The sequence below is a fragment of the Rhea pennata genome, chromosome 15 (genome assembly GCF_028389875.1).
Source record: "Rhea pennata isolate bPtePen1 chromosome 15, bPtePen1.pri, whole genome shotgun sequence".
In the NCBI taxonomy this organism is placed as follows: Eukaryota; Metazoa; Chordata; class Aves; order Rheiformes; family Rheidae; genus Rhea; species Rhea pennata.
This window is the reverse complement of record NC_084677.1, coordinates 7653918-7674395: the sequence shown is the minus strand read 5'-3', so window position 1 is coordinate 7674395 and position 20478 is coordinate 7653918. Positions and strand designations below refer to the sequence as shown.

General features: G+C 42.9%; 2 protein-coding genes across 5 annotated transcripts in view; one reads left to right on the top strand and one right to left on the bottom strand.

The window, feature by feature from the left end:
* The window catches only part of CLEC16A (C-type lectin domain containing 16A), an 81644-nt gene extending 75448 nt beyond the window's left edge, over positions 1–6196 (bottom strand). For all 4 annotated transcript variants that reach the window (XM_062588169.1, XM_062588165.1, XM_062588168.1 and 1 more), the window contains exon 1: positions 6077–6196. In XM_062588169.1, the coding sequence (XP_062444153.1) occupies positions 6077–6156 (80 nt within the window). In that variant the 5' untranslated portion in view covers positions 6157–6196. The remainder of the gene's footprint in view (positions 1–6076) is intronic.
* Positions 6197–6641: 445 nt separating this feature from the next.
* DEXI (Dexi homolog) lies at positions 6642–18705 on the top strand. The gene is made up of 5 exons (XM_062588599.1): positions 6642–6714; positions 6783–7136; positions 8048–8374; positions 9077–9441; positions 18078–18705. Exons 1-4 carry the CDS (start codon positions 6642–6644, stop codon positions 9199–9201), a joined length of 879 nt encoding a protein of 292 aa, XP_062444583.1. The 3' UTR covers positions 9202–9441; positions 18078–18705.
* The last annotated feature ends 1773 nt before the right edge of the window (positions 18706–20478 follow it).

Sequence of the window (20478 nt, the reverse complement as noted above, 5' to 3'; positions counted from 1 at the left end):
CCAACAATTACAACAGAAACTTCAGCAAATCATTAGCATAGGAGTTTAAAACACAGGAGTTGAAAGTGACATCCTTAACTTTTAAAGGAAAGTCACAGACACAATGACCTCCAGCAGCTGCCAAACAGAAGGTAAAAACAGCTTTTTGTCAAGCTACTATATGATAATATAGTAACCTGGTAACCATGAAGTACTGCGCATTTCTGAAATAGAATTTTGGGAGTCTACAGTTTGCAATAAGTTTCAGATGTGTGTCAAAAACAGACTTAAAAATCACATTTCAAAAACCAGTATTTCCCATCAATTCAATCTACCCTAAGAAACTTAACCACTGCACAGGGCAAACATGCAGCTGGACATCAGAATGATGCTTAATACATGTATAAGGCTGTTTCAACTATTTATCAGACTAGGAAAAAAAAAAAAAAAAAAAAAGGTATTTCCCAGCTTCAGAACCTTTTTTCGTGCTTTAATTCAATGAAGAAAAGTTGGACCATACTTCAGTTTCCTTAAAATTTACCACTGGTTTGGGGAATCTTCTTCAAGTACTAACAGAGCTGCCTCTCAATTGGCCAGAACTTTGCATAATTAGCTGCAAGACACAGACCATCCTCAGAGGTCATGCAGGAAACAGAAGCTATTCCAAAAACATTTATAATAATCTTATGGTAAGATAAGTTTGCTGATTATGACAGTGCTTAATTATTAAATAAGGACTCACTGTCCTTAGGTGCTGCACAAAAACATTTACTCTGATAAGTTTATGGTTCTAATAGTCCCTGTATACCACATGGTCCTTTCCCTCCTGCAAAATTAGCAATGTGACAAAGGATAAAACAAATTAAGGTTAGCTGATCAGAGGGAAGAGGAAGAGAGAAGGAAAAGACGACAGGAGGGGGGAAAAAAGATGCACCTTTCATACTCTTCCTGTTCAGTAAAAAGATCCCTTCCTCTCCCTCTCTCTTTCTCTCTTCCTCCCTCCACATTGTTTTTCTCACAGATCAACACTTGTTTCCCAAATCCAGATCTGGAGCTGCTTAGGTTGAAACCAGTCATTGGAAAAGATGATCCACAGCTACCTCCAACAATCCTAACTGCCTAGTCACGTGTTGGTCCACAACAGGAGTAACTTGACAGTAAGACAAAGCTTACATGCAAATCCTCTTCAGTTAATCTGAGTATCCCAGTTCAAAATTCCTTCTGTGAAGACAGTGTGATGGGTCACAGGGAAGATGGGAGAGCTTACAATTTTGACCACCTATTAGAATTCCTGAGGCTTTCTAACAAGCACATGGTACATAGGTCCTGCAAAAACCTCCTGTTATGGTACTAAATCTATTATCAGGGCAATGACTCAAGTCACTGTTCTGCGTGCACATCAGTTAACAGAGTAACAGTTGAAGTTTGAATGCAATTATACCAAAACAGTTCATTCTACAACAATCTGCTTGGCAACTACTTTTCAAGAGATATTTTAGTTTATAAAAGGTCTTTTCTGAGTATTTTCTGGTAAGAAACCATGCTTATGGCAGTAACATATTACAACTACTCATGAATACAGAATTTGTATTATTTTTCTGCTTCTTACACACACATTAAAAAAGACAACAGTTCAGGAAGTCAAGAACTCGGAAATTAAAAAACACCAAATTTAGCTGTAATATACTTGCTTCTTCATGCTGCCTAAAACTACATAATTAAGGTTCTTGCAGAAGCAACTCAATGCACAGCATGCGCAGTAATTCTGGAAATAAGGTATGAAACACGAATCTTCAGTCATACATAATGACAGACACTGTATGTGACCAGGTCACAAGAAATATTTAGCATGCAACTATAATGGCATGCATTCTGCATGCATAAAAGGTTTTAATTAAAATACAAAACACTGAGATAATAATGAGAAACACATTTAAAAAGTAACAACAACTCTAGATAAAATACCTCTTTACAAACAGGTTGGAAAAGTAGGAAAAATATTATTTGTACCTAGAAGCAAATATACTAAACAAAGATACAAATTCCAGACAACTTGGCTCAATCTTTCACACTTTCACATTAACAGGAAAACTGTGATCAGAAAAATAAGATCAGAAGATATCTTCAGAAACAGCAGAGTTGATTTAAGATATTACCATTGAATTACTGGAATAAACCACATAATTCTCTTTATCCATTCCATTCCAAAGGTAACCAGCATAAACTACAGTTTGTAGATAGAGAAGGGAGGAAGAGAAAAGTGTCCTCTCAACTACATCTGGTTATGGATGTACTGAGGTTAGACTATCCTCAACTGGCTATCATAACATTTTTTGGTATTTTAGCCACAGGTCACAGTACCTGCAGAGAAGCTGCAGAAACAGAGCACAGTGACTATTATAGCAGCCAGAGAGAACAGTTAGAAACCCTGACCTACACAAGCATGCCTGGCTTACATGCAAAAGTAGGCAAGAACCATATCCGAAGAGGCCACACAAGCAGAAGAAAGTACAACTAGTGAGGAAGCAATAACTTCAGATTTGCAGAGCAAAAAAGGCTGTTGCCTCAAATAACCTTGATGCATTCATTTTTAGCATTGAAAATATGTAAAGAACAAAACAGAGGGATAGATGAATAGCCTAGCTAAACAAACACTTGAATATACACTGTCTAAACAGATCAAAGGTATTGGGTATCCCTTCCTTTACAATAATGCCATTTTAAATTTCACAGTTGAAAATATCACACACACAGAACAAAGTTAACATTCTAGGAGAGAATTGTATACTTCATCTTTTACCTAAGTCAAGCACAAGCCACGTTACTTCTAGACTAAGTCCTTTCTGTTGCAAATCAAACAAGATATTACTTGTTCTACCATCTGTGGCCACAAGAGAATGTATGATCACATTTTTCTTGCCTAGAAGATTCTGACATGCTGAAAGTGTCCCTTTCAGCCTCTTTTTTCTAAACTCGAATTCAATTTCTTCAAATTTCATCAGGCATCAGCATCCTTGCACTCTCTCTGCATTTGAACTTGTTTGTCTTCAAGTGTAATAACAAAATCAGATAGCTGTTTGAAGTATCCACCCACCACCAGCGCTAAGCAGCTCAGAAAAACTGCCTCCTGTATGTCAAATGCAACATTTCTATGTTTTTATCTGAGGGTAACTTTTCCTTCCCACTCCACCCAGGCAATACCTGATGATGTTGACTTACTCAGCCTGACTCCCATGCTTTCAAAACTACTTTCCACAGTACTGCTGCCTCAACAGTTCCTTTTATTTTGTATTTATACACTTGATTTCTCTTTCTTTGGTAAAGATCTATGCACTTGCTGGTTTTGAACATTTCTCCAGCTTAGAGATAAGGACTAGAATACATACATCATCTTGAAAAAGTACTTGTAAGATCCAAATCCTATACAAGTGCATCCTCTTCATTACTATCGGAGCCTGTTCAAAATCTCTTCATAATTTGATTAATCATTGAAAACTACCAAGCATATATTTCTCAGAGTTCTGTATTCATAGTTATTTCATTTAGAAAGTACTTCTCCTGTTAATGCTCTCCTTTTCTTGTATTAAAGGTTACCAGTACCGCTATTGCATTGCAGATTATATATTACTCATTGCAGAAAAAAAATAATTTGAAGGAGGAGAGAAGGGCACCCCAAATTGTTAATTCCTTAAGTTATCCACTGAGGTCATTGAGAAGGGAATCATGAAGAAAAAACACTGCAATCTGTTCAGAATAGGATTAAGATCACCATCTTTTTTATACACTGGCCCAAATGAACTTCACTTTCATGCTGTTAAGCAAAAATGTTCATTTTGTTGTTAAGTGTTCAGATTTCTCTAAGGACAAGTCTGAAGATATTCACTACACAACCTTTAGCTTCTGCAGGAAGATGGAGAAGGAAAGGAGGAAGAATTGTACAAAACAGTAATACAGCAAAAATATTTAACAGTGATAAACATTCTGGTTTCTTCAGCTTCATATTAAAAAAATTACAGTTATTATTTTAAAAGCATAACTGTTAAAAATGTGTTAACTGCTAAAAATAGATTTTTTTAATAGAACTTACAAAGATGGCAAAGGTGTGTTGTTCTCATATGCAACAGCAAATGAATGAATAATATGCTTACATTAGGATTTATTCACTACTGATATTCACCTAACCTAAACAAAACCCAACAGATCACTATAATTTTTTAATTTAAAACAGAAGTAGTTTTAGGACAACAGACACAGCTCCTTTAAGTTGCTTTGAGACCAGCTTCTGACAATAGGGAAGCACTTAAAAAGCTGAGTCCAAGAATCCAAGAACATTATAATGGCTATCCACAACAGTCAGAGAAAATTAAGAGAAGTCAGCTAACGACATAAAACTTGCACACATACTCAAGTAACAGGCCAGGATCATATCTGGTCTTTTCCAATGGAAAAAGAAAATAAGCTCATTCAGGTCAACCTGCAGGCTTTCAACCAGAAAGAAGTCTGTGACAATTGCCTATTACTCATACCAACCCAATCCAAACCTTGATACATAATCAAGGAAAGCCTCAGTTTCCAATGTCCAGCTCCAGATCTATTTAGGAGCTGGCCCATTCATGTTCAAATGCATTTTAAAAGTCACTCTCTGTACTTTGAATACCACTACATCTATGGAAGACGAGAAACAAAAGGCCCTAGAATAAAGCAAGGAAGAACTTCAGGCATCATACTTTTATGAAACAATAGCTATACTAATTGGGAGAATCAATGCAGAGATATGCAGATCAAGAAAAACTGACATATCACTTAAAATGTCATTAATATTACTCTTGAAAAATTAATTCATCTATTCATAACTGGAACATAAATTACTCTAAGAAGATAAAGCAAATAATTTCTGCAAAACTTCAGCTCTCATTAAAAGGGAGAAAATATTTCATGCAACAGATATAAACTTAATAACAATGGATATGGTACTTCTCAGTTTACTAAGGTAATGCCATGACAAATTCCAGTTCCTTAAAAATAACTTTCCTAAAATAGGATGGCATCTTTCACTTCAAAATGACAAAAATGTCTGTTTTAATCCATCAATCCTTAGGGGAAAAAATATATATGACTGGTCCAGTACCAGAATTACTCAGTTGTGAAAGAAACTCTAAGTGCAGACCTTACTGATTTTCTTGCAATAATCAGAACCCTTAGAATGAAGCAGAGAACAAGTTTGGTTTTTTTTAATCCTTTGTCTTTCCTACAACTGTCCAGTGGCAGAGCTAGAAAAAGTTATTCTACCCCTTCTGCAGTTAGCAAAAATACAAGGATATCAGACTTTATAGACTAACACTACAATTCCCAAGCTTAATAGCTTTATTTTCATGTCAGCTGCTGCACCTTCCACCTAGGGTACATCCCTGGACCTGCAGAACCACTGCCCCGATGGTTGTGAATCATTGCTGACCACCAAGATCTGTTTCCTTTTCAAAAGCTCTGTGCTGTTTATAGCCCAGGACCAGGCTCCTAGCTTCTTGGCCACTACCAGGAAACAACAGAAGTTCTCTCTCAGCAGGAATGCGGTATTTCTTGTACTTAACACCTCTTACGCGCTACTCCATAGGGCGAGTCTGTGACATAATTAGGAAAAAAAAAAAAAAAACAAAAACAAAACACGTATCACAGCTGTGAGTGTGACATTGCACCACGGAACTGCGTCTGTCCTGAAGATGTTTTGGGGCCCAAAAAACAAGCGTGCTATCAAGATCGTGACTCATGTCACAGAGCAGATGAAGGAAAAAGCAAAACCACGCTAAACAGAAAACCTCCGTCGCCGCCCGAGAACTGCTCCGGGAGCTTCGGCTCCGGAGAGCTGCGAAAGGCACAAACCGGGGCGGGACCGGGGAGCCTTCTCCTTTCCGCCGCTCTCCCCCCGCCACCTGCCCCCCCCTGCACAACACCGACGGGCGCCGGTAGCTTCCCAGGGAGGGCCGGCCGCGGAGCGGCTCCTGCTCGCCGCCAGCCCCGCGCTCCCCGCAGCGCGCTTCCCCTCGCAGTCCCGTGTCCCTCCCCCCCCCCCCCCCCGAGCTCCCGCCGACTCCGCGCTTACTTGAGGTGATCCAAGGAGTGGATGCTGCGGGCGGCCTTCCCGTGCCCGCCGCCCACCCAGCTGCGGGAGCGGCCGAACATGCTGGCGGCGAAGGGCGGATGCGGCCCGCGAGGCTCTAGGGTGCCATAGGTCTGAGGGAGGGAGGGAGCGCAGGCCGGGCGGACGGCGCCTGGGCGGACACAGGGCACGAAGCAGCCAGCACCTCAGCGACCGGCGGCCGCAGACCCAAGCAGCCGGCGCACGCAAGCGCCAACGCGCACGCGCCGGCAGGGCACGCTGGGAAATGAGGTCCCGCCGCCCCGCCTCCCCCAGCCCGGCAGCCCGGCCCGGACTGCAAGTCCCAGCATGCACCTGGAGCGCAGCACTGCGGGGGCAGCGCCCAGGGAGGGGGCCGCCGGGGCCGTTGGTGCCCGTTGAGAGGGGCGAAGGGTGGAGACTGCGGCGGCGTGAGGGGCGGTCTGCGCTTGCAGGGCGGGCAGGGGCGTCAGGCGAGCGCTCGGGACCGAGCCAACATTTTCCCGGGGGATGCCTGTTTTTCCAGCGTCCTCGAGGCTGGGAAAGTGGAATGGAGACGTCCCGGCAGCGGAAGCAGGAAGCGACCCTTTTATTTCGGCTGTCTCATCGCTCCCTGCAAGGGAGTAAAACCGAACAGTGAAAGCAGAACACCGAAACCGAGCGGGAAAACACCCGTCTCCTGCCCGTGCAGGCCCCGCGGCCTGCGGCCTTGCGCTCTGCGGCAGCACGGACCGAGAGGAGGCGCTGCGGGCGGGCCCGCCTGTCACCACAACGGCCCGCCACGCGCTGCGGCAGGCAACGGCCGCGGCCGCCACTCGCCGCCACAGCCCGCCAACGGCCACGGCCGCCACAGCCTGCCAACCGCCACGGCCGCCGCGCGCCGCCACCGGCCACGGCCGCCACAGCCCGCCAACCGCCACAGCCCGCCAACCGCCACAGCCGCCACAGCCCGCCAACCGCCACAGCCGCGACTGTCACCCGCCTCCCTCCCTGAACAAATTCCGAAAGGTCCCCGGGGAGCCTGAAGTTTTCTTCTTTCCCATCGGTATGTCCAAGGAAAAGGGAAAATGCTTAGCCTAAGCCAGCTCCCACTGAGAATTTTATTTTGGCGGTTCTTTTAGAGGAAAGCAAAAGCAAAATATACACTGCAAATGACATTTCCAAAGAACAAAACATGCTTTGTGTCAAGCAGGTGCTTAACTAAGTGGCACATTTGACCACAAGGGCAGTTACGAACCTCGAAGGCTTGAAGGATCCCCCGCACCTCTGAGAGCCTGAAGACTAAATTCTATTTTTAATTTATTCTGTCCCTCTGTTTTGGAAGTTACATGACTCAGATTCAGTCAAGTCGTGAGAAGATTAAGTTAGAAGAATATAAAAGACTAATTCTAGCCTAAACTAAAAGTAGTCTTTTAACATGTGCACATACCTTTCAAATACATTGTAATCTGAGCTAAAATATTGGCCTCTGACATTTCTTGTTCACCTCCCGTAACTCAAAGATGAACCGGTTTTTGATGGGGTCAGTTCTAAGCAGAGCAGAACAGGATGCTGCAGGAAATGCATTTGCTGCCATTCTTCTTGCTAAAGTCTTTCATATACAGTATTGCACATTTAATTTTGAATTGGCTTAAAGCACAGCAAAGACCAGTAACAACTGTCCTAGTAGATGTGTTTTGTGTTTGTTTGGTTTAACCAGATAAAGAATTAAACTAAATCAAACTAAAAGTTGACTGAAGACAGCTGGGTTTGTTGTCCTGTGTCAATAAACAAGTTTAAAATCATGCCTTTGATTATAATTCGGTACTGGTGAAATGTTAGCCAGTAAAGAAACGCCTCAATTGAATATTAAAGTTATTACTGTCTCTGGCATCAGGAAAAACGACTTCACAGCCTACCCGAGCTGCAAGAGCAAGTAAAAGAATGATCTATTGCAACGGAGGTGCGTGTGGAAAGTCCTAACGGTCACAGACCCGTGGGCGGGCACTGGAGGACACGCCGGAGGAGCGCTGGAAGGCCTGGGCGCCGGCTGCGTGCCTTGTGCAGCCGCGGGGAGTCCGGGACAGGGAGGAAACCGCACGGCGCTGCTGCGCGGCGGGAGCGAAGCGGAGACCCCTCCCGCCCGCCTCAGCCAGCCGCGGCCGACTCCCCCGAGCAGGTCAAGCGGGGTACGACTGCGGAGCGCGGCGGTGCCAATCACGGCGCCTCCAAGCCAACCAGCGGCGGCGAGGGGCGGCGGCGGGCGGTGCCGGCGGAGGAGCGATGCGAGGGGAGCCGGCGCGGGTAAACAGACGTGGCATGCGTTGGCGGGGGGCAGCGGCGGCGGGCGGGGGGTCTCGCCGAGCGGGTCGGGGGCTGGCGGGCTCCCTGGCGGCCGGCAAAGCCTCAGCGTCAGCCGCAAGAAAGCGCCTGCACGGTTATTCTGGGAAGTTTGCAAGTGGGAGGAGGAGGAGAGCCGCGGCGGGACTGCAGCAGCCGGGCTGGAAATGCCCCTGACGAGCCTTCTGCCAAAGACAGCGCTGCGGTAGCGCCCCCGAGGCCCGCGCCGGCCACCCGCGCGCCCGGGGGCTGCGCGGGAAGGAGCCGAGCCGGTCGCCTTGCAGACTTGCCATCTCTGCCCCCTTTGCGGGCTTCTCCTCTTCCAGGGTCCGCACTGCCACGGCTGCCGGTGCGTCCCCGTCCGCCCTCTCCCCGCTCCCTGCCTGCGCCCCGCGGCTCCCGCTCGCCCTCCGCGCCCCGGCAGGCGCCAGCGGGGCAGGCCGGCGCTCGCAGCCCGCCGCCGGGCAGCGCCCCGGCCGCGGCGCGCCGCCGCGGTCCCGCACAGCTGTATGCCCGCCGCGGTTTCGGCGCGTCTGGATTCTCTGGAGTCTTGGGCCTTCCATGCGCTGTTAGTGCTGCCCTATATGTTTTACGTGGGCTTGTTCTTCGTCAACGTGCTGATCCTGTACTATGCCTTCCTGATGGAGTACATCGTTCTCAATGTAGGCATCGTCTTCCTGCCCGAGGATATGGACCAGGCTCTGGTGGATCTGGGGGTGCTGTCCGACCCTGGCTCAGGGCTCTACGAGACGGACAGCGAGATGGACGTCTTTGACGGCTATTTGGAATAACGCTCCAAAGCGACTGCGGAGTGAAGCCCTCTGGCCGCGCACCGGCGGGGCTGGCTGTCCCGGCACAGCCACAGCTACGCATCGCCACGGCCCGGGATGCCCTCGCTGCGTCTCCGCTCCTCTGCGCAGCATCCTCGTTCAAAATGGCCTCACCGGTGCGGGGTCAGCGGAGCCTGCTGCTCCTGCCCGGGCTGCGCAGGACCTGCTGCCGCCGAGGGCACCGTCGGCCTTGCACGGGAAGTAAGTCATCTCCTGCCGCTCGTCCCCGCGAGCAGCGCGGGCGCGCGCCCGGCGCCGCTCCGCCCCGCTGCAGCCGCCGCGCTCGGCCCGCCCGCGCGCAGGAGCGCGGCCGCGCAGCCGGACGCCTCTCGGCGGGGCCGCGCCGCCGCCGGCCGGGAGCCGGCGACCCCCTGCGGAGCAGCGGTTAGCCGCGGCGGGGCCGCAGAACGGGGCCGCGGCGCCCGGCGCTGCCCTGGCTTTCAGCACGGGCAAGCTTCGGTGTGCAGTGCGGGCGGGCGGCGGGGCCCGGGCTGGCTTCAGCGCGCAGTCCCGCGGCTCGCTGCGCGCCCCCGGGAGTCCCGGGCGCTCGCCGGCCGGCCGGCCCTAGCCACGCAGCGCAGGAGCCGGTCGGGGCTGCGGTCTGTTGTCCTCTGCTGCCTTAAAAGTGTCCTGGCTCTGAATCTAAATGATAATTCAGGGTAATTATCAAAAATTCATAAAGCATTCTCTAGCCAGAAATAGGTCTTAAACAGATGCCCTTTAAAAACTGCATCTTGGATAATAATAAACCTACACAATTCACCATTCTTTTTTATATTAATTCATATTAATCACAGCATGAGAGTTTGTTATGGTTCGGGGTTATACTAAGACCCTGAAAATGTTGTAAGGATTTAGGATTTTAGAACATTAAAATGCAGTTGGGAAGGGAATCACAATTTCCAGCTAGGACTCTATGTGCCAAATGTATGTTGATCAAAACATTCACAGTTTAAATTAGAATATGTTAACAAATCTGCCAGTAGAATTTTCAGCAAAATATTGGCTCTAAATTTGAAAACAAATTCAGGATACTTTTGTATTTTCTATTTAAAAATACAGAAGCAAGAAATTCTGTTGAAAAGTTGCAAATATATCTTTTTTAGACATACTAGACAAGTCTAATTTAATATTAAGCTATTTTAGTAAGTTTTAATTAAAAAAAAATACCTTTCCTGCAGTGCTCTCCTTCATACAAGTTAGAATTGTATCCATAGAAATTTTTATTAAGGTCACATATAAAGTAATGGGAGCAGATTTTGTTCCATGCTTTGGAAGGTATAAAATGGAAACTGGTGTTGTTGGAGTAATATTGGTAGTACTCCCTCTGTGCCCCCTCCATACAACTAAGCAGAGCTTGGCTGAGGGCACTTGAGAGCATAAGAAGTAGGGGGAGGGGGAACAGATCTGTTACTACTAGCACTTCTGCTAGCACAGAAGACTTGAAACAGAACTGACCTCTCCACAAAACACACTTGATTACTTTCGTGACTGTCTCCTCTTTGTATCCCTTTTAATTTCAGCAAACAGCATACATGCTCATAATATAGGAGACCCCAAAAGCCTTTGTTGGTCACCTTCACATTCCCTGTCTTCCAGGAAATAAATTAATTAATGAAAGTTTTAACAAAATCTTTGGTGAGCATATTAAGAAGCCCTAACTCTCTCCCCCCCCCAAATACCTCTCTCTAAACTCCAAATATTATTACTCCAACACTATTACAGAGATTTTAAAAAATGCTTTTTCTTCTCACTTTTTTTTTTTTTTTTTTTTTTTTGCTGACTGGAATTTGTCATGATGGATTGCATCTAATTTTCAGGAAGACCCAAGGAGAAAAACAGTCATACTATCTTACTCTAGTGGATTTTTTCTATTACATAAACACACAGCTTAGCAGAGCACGGAATCTGAGCTCAGTCTTGTTCAGTGCACATAAATGGGCTTCTTACAACTTCTGTTTCTTTCAATAGGATAAGAAGCTTTGCAAACTACTTGATATTTTCACCGTAAGATCATGTCACATTTATACATAGAAATCAAAATGTAGAAGTCTTCACAAATGTAGAAATCGAAAAGCAGAGGTCTTCACAAAGCTCAGAAGTCCATACTTTCACTGGAGCCAGTGGAACCCTGGGCAAGTACCACCTGCAGCCCTGAACCTTTAATTTGAAAATTGTCATGTTAGGCTGTTTTCATTGAGAATCAAATCAAAAATCCTTAAAATTAGATCAAGTATTAGAGAGCAAAAAGATAACATTATTATGCTTCATCTATTTATATATTCAAGTATATTTATTTATTCAACAACCAGGCCACAAATTGCATAATTATTTAACTACTAGGCAAAGACTCTGCATGTCAAGGAATTTATGTTAATAGCCTGGTTATAGAGTTCTTTACTGTTTTGTGGCAGTCATCTTCCTCAGTTCCCTAGAAATGCATGCAGAAAAGGAGGTTCTTAATTCAGAACTGTGGATTCTGTTTTGGGACCAGAAATGAGGCATTGAAAGGGAAGATTAAATCCACTGCCTAGTGACTTGAGTTCTGTATGGGGGTTCACCTGTCTTCCCATCGACTGAGGCACGCTGTCCACCTGCTCTCTTTGCTTAGACCAGAAGTACTGAGGACTGACAAGACACTGCAGGAGGAACAGACCTCCGTTTTATATATAGCTGAAAAATATATAGGCATTACTCTTTTGCATATAAGAGGAGTGTTCTTCATGTGACTCACCAGTGACTACTGAGAACAACCAAAAAGCTATGATTAGCCTTAGCTGAAATCTGGTGGTTTCTTTGCATTAGTAACTGATGTTTTCCACCTAGAAGCTGTGTGGCTTACGTGAACAGAGAAACAGAGGAAACCTCTAGATCTGATTTATTTAGATGTAAAAGTAGAAGAGTATGTGGATCAGGAGAGTTCTCTCTTGCACAAAAAACCTTAGTTGAATAAAGAAACTCAGTAGAAACAAAATTATGGCCAGATTTCTGAGCATAATAGTCATGATTAAATTGGTAGCAGAGGTTGAGGATAGACAACTAAGCAGCTTGAAGCAGCTTCCTATCCTAGTCAAATGGAGAAATCTGTCTGTGTAATTTGAGCAAATTTAGCTTGCTCATGTTATCTAGATTTTTAGCTGAAGTGCCCCTTGGAATAATATAATGTGACTGTTCTTGTACTGTCTTAAAATTAGATGTGACTCATCATGAAGTAATCAGAAAAAAAAAATGAGCAAAAGTAATCAACAATAAAAAATGAATATGAAATACAGTACAGACATTACATATATTTTTGCATCAAGGTGAATTATGATGAATGTCCTTGATGCGCAGAATCCAGCACTCAAAAGCTTATGACTCAGCACTTCTGCTATATGCCAGCATCTAAATCCTGAATCAGTCAAAGAAATAGCTTAGTTCACTAGCTCACCAAAATAGTGCCAATTAGAGTGAAGGCTCAGTCTGTATGAGAAACTTCAGGCCCAGTGGAGGTGGAAATAATCGTGCGGGATTCCTTCCCATGTCTGCTACTGATGTGTTCTGTTCTGTAAGTTTAACTCCCTCATGTCTCTGTTTCCTCTCTCTAAGGAACGGATCAGAAGAATGTTATCACTAGCGCTGTCAAATACATACAAAAGCACATCCAAATCCACCTCCTGACTTCTTCCCTTTAGACTTGGAATCTTAAAAACAAAACATGTAAGCGATCAGTTACTTATTTTACCTTCCCATTTCTCGGTATGTTTTTCTCATTCACAGAAATCTCTATGTTAAAAGAATGGGAAACAAACAGATTGACCCCGTGATACAGACCAGTTGTCTTTTATACCAGTTACAGTAACAATAGGATTAAGAGCAATAGCTTTGATTTTTAGACCTGTGTTTTGAATGCTTAGGTGTTATTAAAATTAAAAGCAGTTGTGTGCTCTCACCTAGTAGATTTGTTATAAAGAGACTATTGTGCTCTGGCTACTGTTAGCAAGAATTCCATCCTAAATGGAAGGAAGACAAAATCTCGGTTAACTGATGAACTGACCACTCAAAGTTATTAATCACAGCATGCACAATCTTAAGGTATTTTCTACCAAATACATTCATTTATGTATTTCAATAGAGGAGGCAGATTTTTAAAACAGTTTTCTAAAACCTGCTGTTAATAACATCATAGATTAAAATGAGTCATAGAAAATTAAGAGACTTCTAATATAGAACAGAAATGCTTAAGGCCTGAGTATTTCATTGGGTAAAAGCCGCAGCCCACAAGTGATTTTGAAGTGATTTCTGTTGTTCTTCATCACAAAAGTGAAATTTAATCAACTTGCTCTAATAGCAGGTAGCAAGAGCCGATTATCTGTCTTAAGCCATCAGAGAAATTAAGAAATGAATCAAATTTAATTCATGTTTGTTTTCATTCGGAAAGATAGTGACACTATAGTTCAGGTGGCAACTAATAATCCTGAAATAACAAAAAGGAGTAATTTTTTTAAGACAAATTTAGTTTGTGTATTTGGCCAATTCAACTCTTCCCCTTTATCCCTTCATAATGGTTCTCATTTACAAGGAGAATGACCGTCCCAAAGAATTAAATTGTACACAGTAATGACTAAGTCTTCCCATTTCTTTAGGGAAAATTATAAACCTTCTTTCTCTTTCCAGATACATAAGCTTAAGTAGTTTGTCTGGCCACAGACTTGGGAAAAGATAGCTGAATAGTTTTAATAGTCTCCTCTGAGGACACAAACATATTTGTAACATACGTCCTCTCTAGTTTTCAAGTTGTCACTCAATCAGTTTTCACTCATTAAAAAGGCCTAGCAGCTGTATTGAAACTCTTTACAGAATCAAAGCCTTTGAAAGCTGTGGAGTTGATACTGATCTTCCTGCATTAGGGTATCTCTTTCAGGTGTAAGAAACTTGAAGAAAATCTGGCACAAATGTAGTCATTTAACTGACAAACCACATTCTCTTTGTATAGAGAGTAGTGTATATTTTCTCCTTAGAATTAAGAGATTAAGCATTCAAAGAAACCACAAGCATTAGTAGAAACTTCACAATCTGCTGGATATTGAAGGAACTAAAAAAATCTGACCTTTCACAGTCTGGTAGAAGGGTTTTGAGAGGAGTGCTATCAACAGAAATGAGAAGGAACAGTTCAGCCATGATCAGTGGTTGGTTCAGACGCTCCAATCCTCGGGATCTTCTTTTGCCATAGATTTTGCCGGCTTATTCTTTCTGTGGAGATGGATACTGAGAAACATCAGTTTTATGACCTGATATGGAGAATGACCTACTCATCTTTTTTTCCCCCCTTATTGGTAAGGAGCAATTTCCTCTTTTACCAAAGAACATGGAGTAGAAGCAGGTTGTGTTTCACCACGTTCTGTTCAGCAGGGGGGGACCCTCCTTCCCCTCTTATGAGAACTGTCGTAGGCTCCCAGCTACAGGATTAACTGTGATAGAAAGGGAAAAGACTAGTGGCAGCCATATATAGGAAATAATGGAGAATAATGACCTGTTCTGAATGATTTATTTCTGGGTAACGCTCTAGATAAGTTAATAGACTTACGACTTTCTTTAACCTACATACTTTTTGAAGGGCCATGAAGGCTGAGGATTGCTTGGGCAATATAGCCAAGATAGGCCATGATATCCAAAATACTCTTTCAGAGAGTCAGGAATCAGAAAGCAGACAATGTCAGGATGCAAAACCGAGTCACTACATTTCCTTTGCTTCAGTCTGAGTTGTGAGGAATGGAAACTTCCTAGAGAGAAGTAACAAAAATAGCATGATGGAGCCTCTTCTTTTCATGGTAGAGTTACAAATTGGTAGACGTACTGTTAGATACTTACTGTTATCCTTTAGGGTATAGAATAGTTCTAAGACTTAAAAAGACTTGCTAGCTTTTCTTCTTCTATTTTTTCCACTGTTGAAAATTAGGTTCAAATAAAGTTTGATGAACAGACTTTTAAATCAGCTGAATATTCTGGTCAATTATATCATTCACACACCATTTAATATCTGCCACTACAAATTACAGTCTTGGACTAGCAGCCCTACAGCAGTATTTGAAGCCTTCAATAGACAGCTTTATGCTTTGCTCTGGAGACCCAAAACATTTTGCGTGCTATTTCTAAACCAGAAGAGGATTTGATCCTCAGTGTAGAATACTAAAAGTCTCTTTGAGCTGTCCACTGTACAGCAGAGTTTTTAGTTCAGCTTCTAAAGTAATTAGATCGATACCAAGTGAGTAACTGCTGCTTCCCCTTTTCTTGTTTCCTGCTTTAAGTAACAAGGTTTTTGAGCATATGCTTATTGTTAACAGGTACTGTAGCTGATAAACACTTGATTGAAATACCTCATTGCACACAAAAGTGCTTTTGGTCCTGTCTTACCAGCTACAATAAGCAGCAGGCATAAGAACATAAGAAAAGTCATGAGTCAGATCTCTGGTCCCCCTAGTGCCGTGTTTTGCCTCTGGCAGCCGCAGATGTTTGGGAAAACACATGAACCTAACCAAGATCTGCAGTCTGTTCCCACACACTTACCAGAATCCACTACACTAGAATTTAGGGTGTCAGAGGGCACATTTATGCTCAGTTCCTTTAGCAACTGTTTATGGGCCTGTTTTCTAATCCCCCTTTTTTTTTACCACCCGTTGAGGCTGAGATGAGCTGCTCTCTCCCCTGGACCATTATAGTTGTTCTCTGCACCTTCTCTGCTCTTTTACATTCTTCTTGAAATATGGTCAAATTGTACAACCTATTCTACAACCAGTTGTACCAAGTGTACAATTGTATAATCTATTGTTTATACAATTGTATAAAACCAAGACTCACTGTCTTGTTCTCAGTATCCCTCATGATGATGACCAAAATTTTGTTGGTTTTTTTGGGTGCCACTGCACATTTCAGAGTGCCTCCTTCTTGTCTTCAGATACCTGTTAATGGTGATGCCAAAATCTTTCTTTCTAAGTTCAGTGTCATGTAGGCAGGTGTAGGTTATTTGTCTGTAACTGTGTTATATTACATAATCTAAGTTAAAACTTACCTGCCACCTTTTGCTCACTCCTGCATTGTTATGAGGTCCTTCTGGAGTTCCTTGCCATCAGTACAGCATTTGAGTATGTCAAAGAGCTTATTTTTGCAAACTTGGAGATTTCTTTGTTCGTTCTGTTCTCTGAGTCACTGATGATGCTGATGAGTAAAACTGGTTCCTGGGAGACCCTATTGCTGACTTTTCTCCTACTAAGCCCTGTCCTTTGCATCCAATCCTTTAATCAGGTTTCAGACCATAAAAGCACCTGTCCCCCAATTCTGTGACAATCTGGTTGCTTTATGGCTTCCTGTAATGATACACAGTTCCTCAATCTGTTCTTGTTCTTGCTCATCCAAAACATGTGACAATCACATTTGATTCTTTATTCAGACTCCTCATATATTCTGTTACGTCTTGTGCACCTTAAATGTCACATTGTGACAGTCCTCCTGCATCAGCACCTCTTGTGCCAGACAGCCTGGCTGGTGTGACATACGATCTGCTGAGCCACTCTTCAAGTACAGAAAGCAAAGGGCAAGGAGAGAGGCCGCATTTTGCCCTGCAGCCCAGTGACAGCCTTCTGGTAGAGCCCCATAATCAAAGCAGATCAGTTAGGAGGTCTCTTAAGCTCCCCAGCTATGGCTTTGTACCACAACCTCCTCTCCCTTATGACCTGATGAACTACCTAAATTTACTATGGAGCATCCCCCGCCTTTATGCTCTGTGCAGGAAGCCTATAATATCTGTAAAAGGGGAAGGAGGGAAGAATGGTCCTTGTAGAGACCAGCTCCACACAGCACAGTCACACAGCCTAGACTTTCTCAGCTGCAGGCAGCAGGGGCTGCTTTTGGGCTCCTGTTCCTTGACAGCTCTTCTGCAGCATAGACTCACACCTCACAAACATGCCCCAAACACACCTGTGCCATTCTACACTACATTAAATAGCTCACGTGTAGGATCACAGGACCAAAATGATCCTGTCACTTCTGCCCAGCACCTGCATAATCCACACTTCTGCTCCTGCCTAAAAGTAAAGGCTCTTCAGGTATAGGGTTTACTTTTGATGATGGGGAAAAAAAAAAACACACATTTTTAACAGCTGTCAGATACTTTGACCTAACCAAGGCACATTAGGTATATTGCGATAAAGCATTTTAACAGCAATTTGGTTTTGTCACCAAAACCGAGAATGTCATGTTATTTAGTTCCATAACTATTTATTGGTGGATCCAAAATGTTTTGAACAAAGTGTCTCTAAAGGAAAAAAAAAAAAAAAAAGAGTGACCAAAGTCAGAGGCTACATCAAATGTAGAGACTACATAGTTTAACTCATAATTATACAAAAATGTTAATGATCTAATGAATAGCATCTGCTTAAGAGACAGTACCCAATTCAAAAATCAATTTTAAGGGAAAAAAAACAAGGTGTAAGGATATCAAACATAGCATAAAATAGAGTAACCCTCTGGATGTCAGGGCTGGTTGTCCTCTCCTAAGAAAAACCCTTAACAACAGACCTAATGGACTGTGGTTGACAGCATATTCTCTTACACCTCACACTAATATTTTCATACGTCTGTGAAAATTGCACTAAGGGCTAATGTGCTCTAACACTATTGGGAATTGTTACATTAGTTTCAATGAGAAGTTGTTCAGTCCTTTACTTCTCAAAGAATTATTCATAGAAAAGTTTTTGATTTTTTTTAAAGAAAAAATGGCATGGTGCTGTATCTAACATACATAGTGACTTCTCTGTTCAGTCCAGATCTAGAGGGTTACTTATGTTTTTTCTTTTAAACAGATTCATTAAACACCTGAAATGGAATATGACCAGGTTACTGGATCAAGTCATGGAAAGAAATTATACTCTGAAATGTAAAGATGAAAAGGACAAGGGGACAACAGGAAGAGTTGTCATCAGACCTTGTCAGTTGTGACTTTTTCCCCCATGATCATTGCGTCTGAGTGTGCACTAACTGCAGTGATTCATGTACGCTATCGGGCTTCCATAGGTAATTCTGGGTTGGACTGAAAAAAAGCTGTGTTCTCTTGTAACAGAAATTCAAGATATTACTCAGATGTGATAAACTTTTGACTAAATATCATGTCATGCAAATGGACACACTCTACATACTGCTTAAACACGTTTTACAGTTGCACACTGAAGACTCTACCAGCCAATAGTTCGAAGTCAGTACTCTCTCAGGGGAATATATCCAGAAGTGGCTGCAAGGGAGGTTCTGTTCAGGGCAGAATTATGGCAAGAACTGTGCTAGTAAGACATTTTGTTTATATTGTGAGTTTTGAAATAGAACAGAGTGAATTTTGTATGTCAGGTGGATTCATTACCTAAGACAAGATACTTACAGATTGTTTAAGCTCATGTTCTTATGTACAGATGTGAAAGCAATACAATAAAGACTGACCTTTTCCATGAAAAATGAGAGAGTCATTTATTGGGGTTGTTTCTTTTCCATTTGAATAGAAAAAATTTAAATGTGCTTTCCAGGAAATTCCATTTTTCTTACAGGTACCTGCAAATAGTTCCACACAGACTGTTGAGAAGGCCAGCTTGTAGGAGATCCTTCTCCATGAATAACTACTTTAAAAATCAGACCTGGATGAAACACCAGCAACCACACATTGTGGAAAAAAGAAAAAAAAAGTTACTGAGAACAGGTATTGTACTGGTTTTGTCTTATTTTCATTTTTTTTTAGAAAAAATTTATGATTTTCATAATTGTGCAGTCTTGCACAGGACTGTTGGTCTTAACTAAACCCTAAGCCGACTTGATGCATCAAGAACATTTCAGATAAAACAGAATTGAACATACTTCTGTTGAATTCTCTCCATACCTTATGTCTGTCTTCAGCAGTCTGTATCTCTAACCTCAGCTCCCAGCTCAGGCTTTCGGCTCCAGACAGATGGTGTCACGAGTCCCTTTAACATCTTCTTGACAACCAGTATAAGGGAACAAGGGGATGACAGTCTACATCCCCTTTGAAATAATGACATTGAACATGCTTACTAGAGTCTGTTTTTTCCCCAGGTACTTAGTGTGGTGTTGCTTTGATAGCATTTTTGAACTCCTAATACAATATAATTTTGCTCCCAGTCTTCAATATTGTGTGTCCCCGACACAACTTTGAGCCGCTCCTGTAAGATGTGAAGTACTATCCTTGAGCTACTTAGCATTTCTCCATGATAAGTTCTGTCAAATGCAGCTGAGAGGCTTAAAAGAAAAAAAAAATGACAAACATTGTGTTATAGATAGTCACTGGCCTGTGATTCAGGGAGATAAGTCACTTAGGATGCAATATTCTAGGATAGAAGAACAGATTTAGGGAGCTAAATCCACATTTAAGCACATATTTAAAGAATAAACAAATTTTAGGGAGTTGTTTAGCTTCTGTTCATATGCCCATTTGGTATTAACACAAAAAATACAGAATTTTGCTCCTAAAGGTGGCAGGCCTGCTGCCTATATAATTAAACTTTTACTGTTCACAGAGACAGCTTACACTAATTATTCAGGGTCACATGTATGCTATTCTAAGACCATGGTTCAAACTATCATTATAGGTGTAGGATCTGCTGGTTTGTGATTATTTCCCGCAGTAGGTTTAGTATTTTCCTATACCACATGATGCACAGATCAAGCAATACAAATCCCATCAAGTAAATCACTTAGGAGACTCTGAATCTTAGAACAATATTTCTGGTATCTCAGAACAGCTCAGCTTCATACATTTTGAGGAAAGGGAAAATATTTAAATTAAAAATATACTGGACTATCACCATAACACAGGTCTTAGCATTTTATCACATCTTCATATCTAAGAAAAAGAGGATGGGCACAGGGAGAGAAGGATTTACATTTTTCATCCTGAAAGTCAGGGATTTTTAGAACACATACTTGGTTACAGCAGGGTTTTGGCAGGAGGGGAGAGTGAATTCAGTCTTCTGCACACAAGGCATTCATTTGAAGAAGCACTTTGGATTAGCTTTGAGCTACAAGAATATACAGGCATTGAATCTTGATTAGTCTGAAAACTTGTAGCTAAAATGATAAAAAGCAACATTCCCCCTGAAGCTGGCAACTTCAGGCAGCACTTTTATACCTTCTGACTCTGGACTTAGGACCTGTCAGCTAGGATTACAAGATCTCGTTGCTGGTTAAGAAAGCATTTTCTCCACTTCT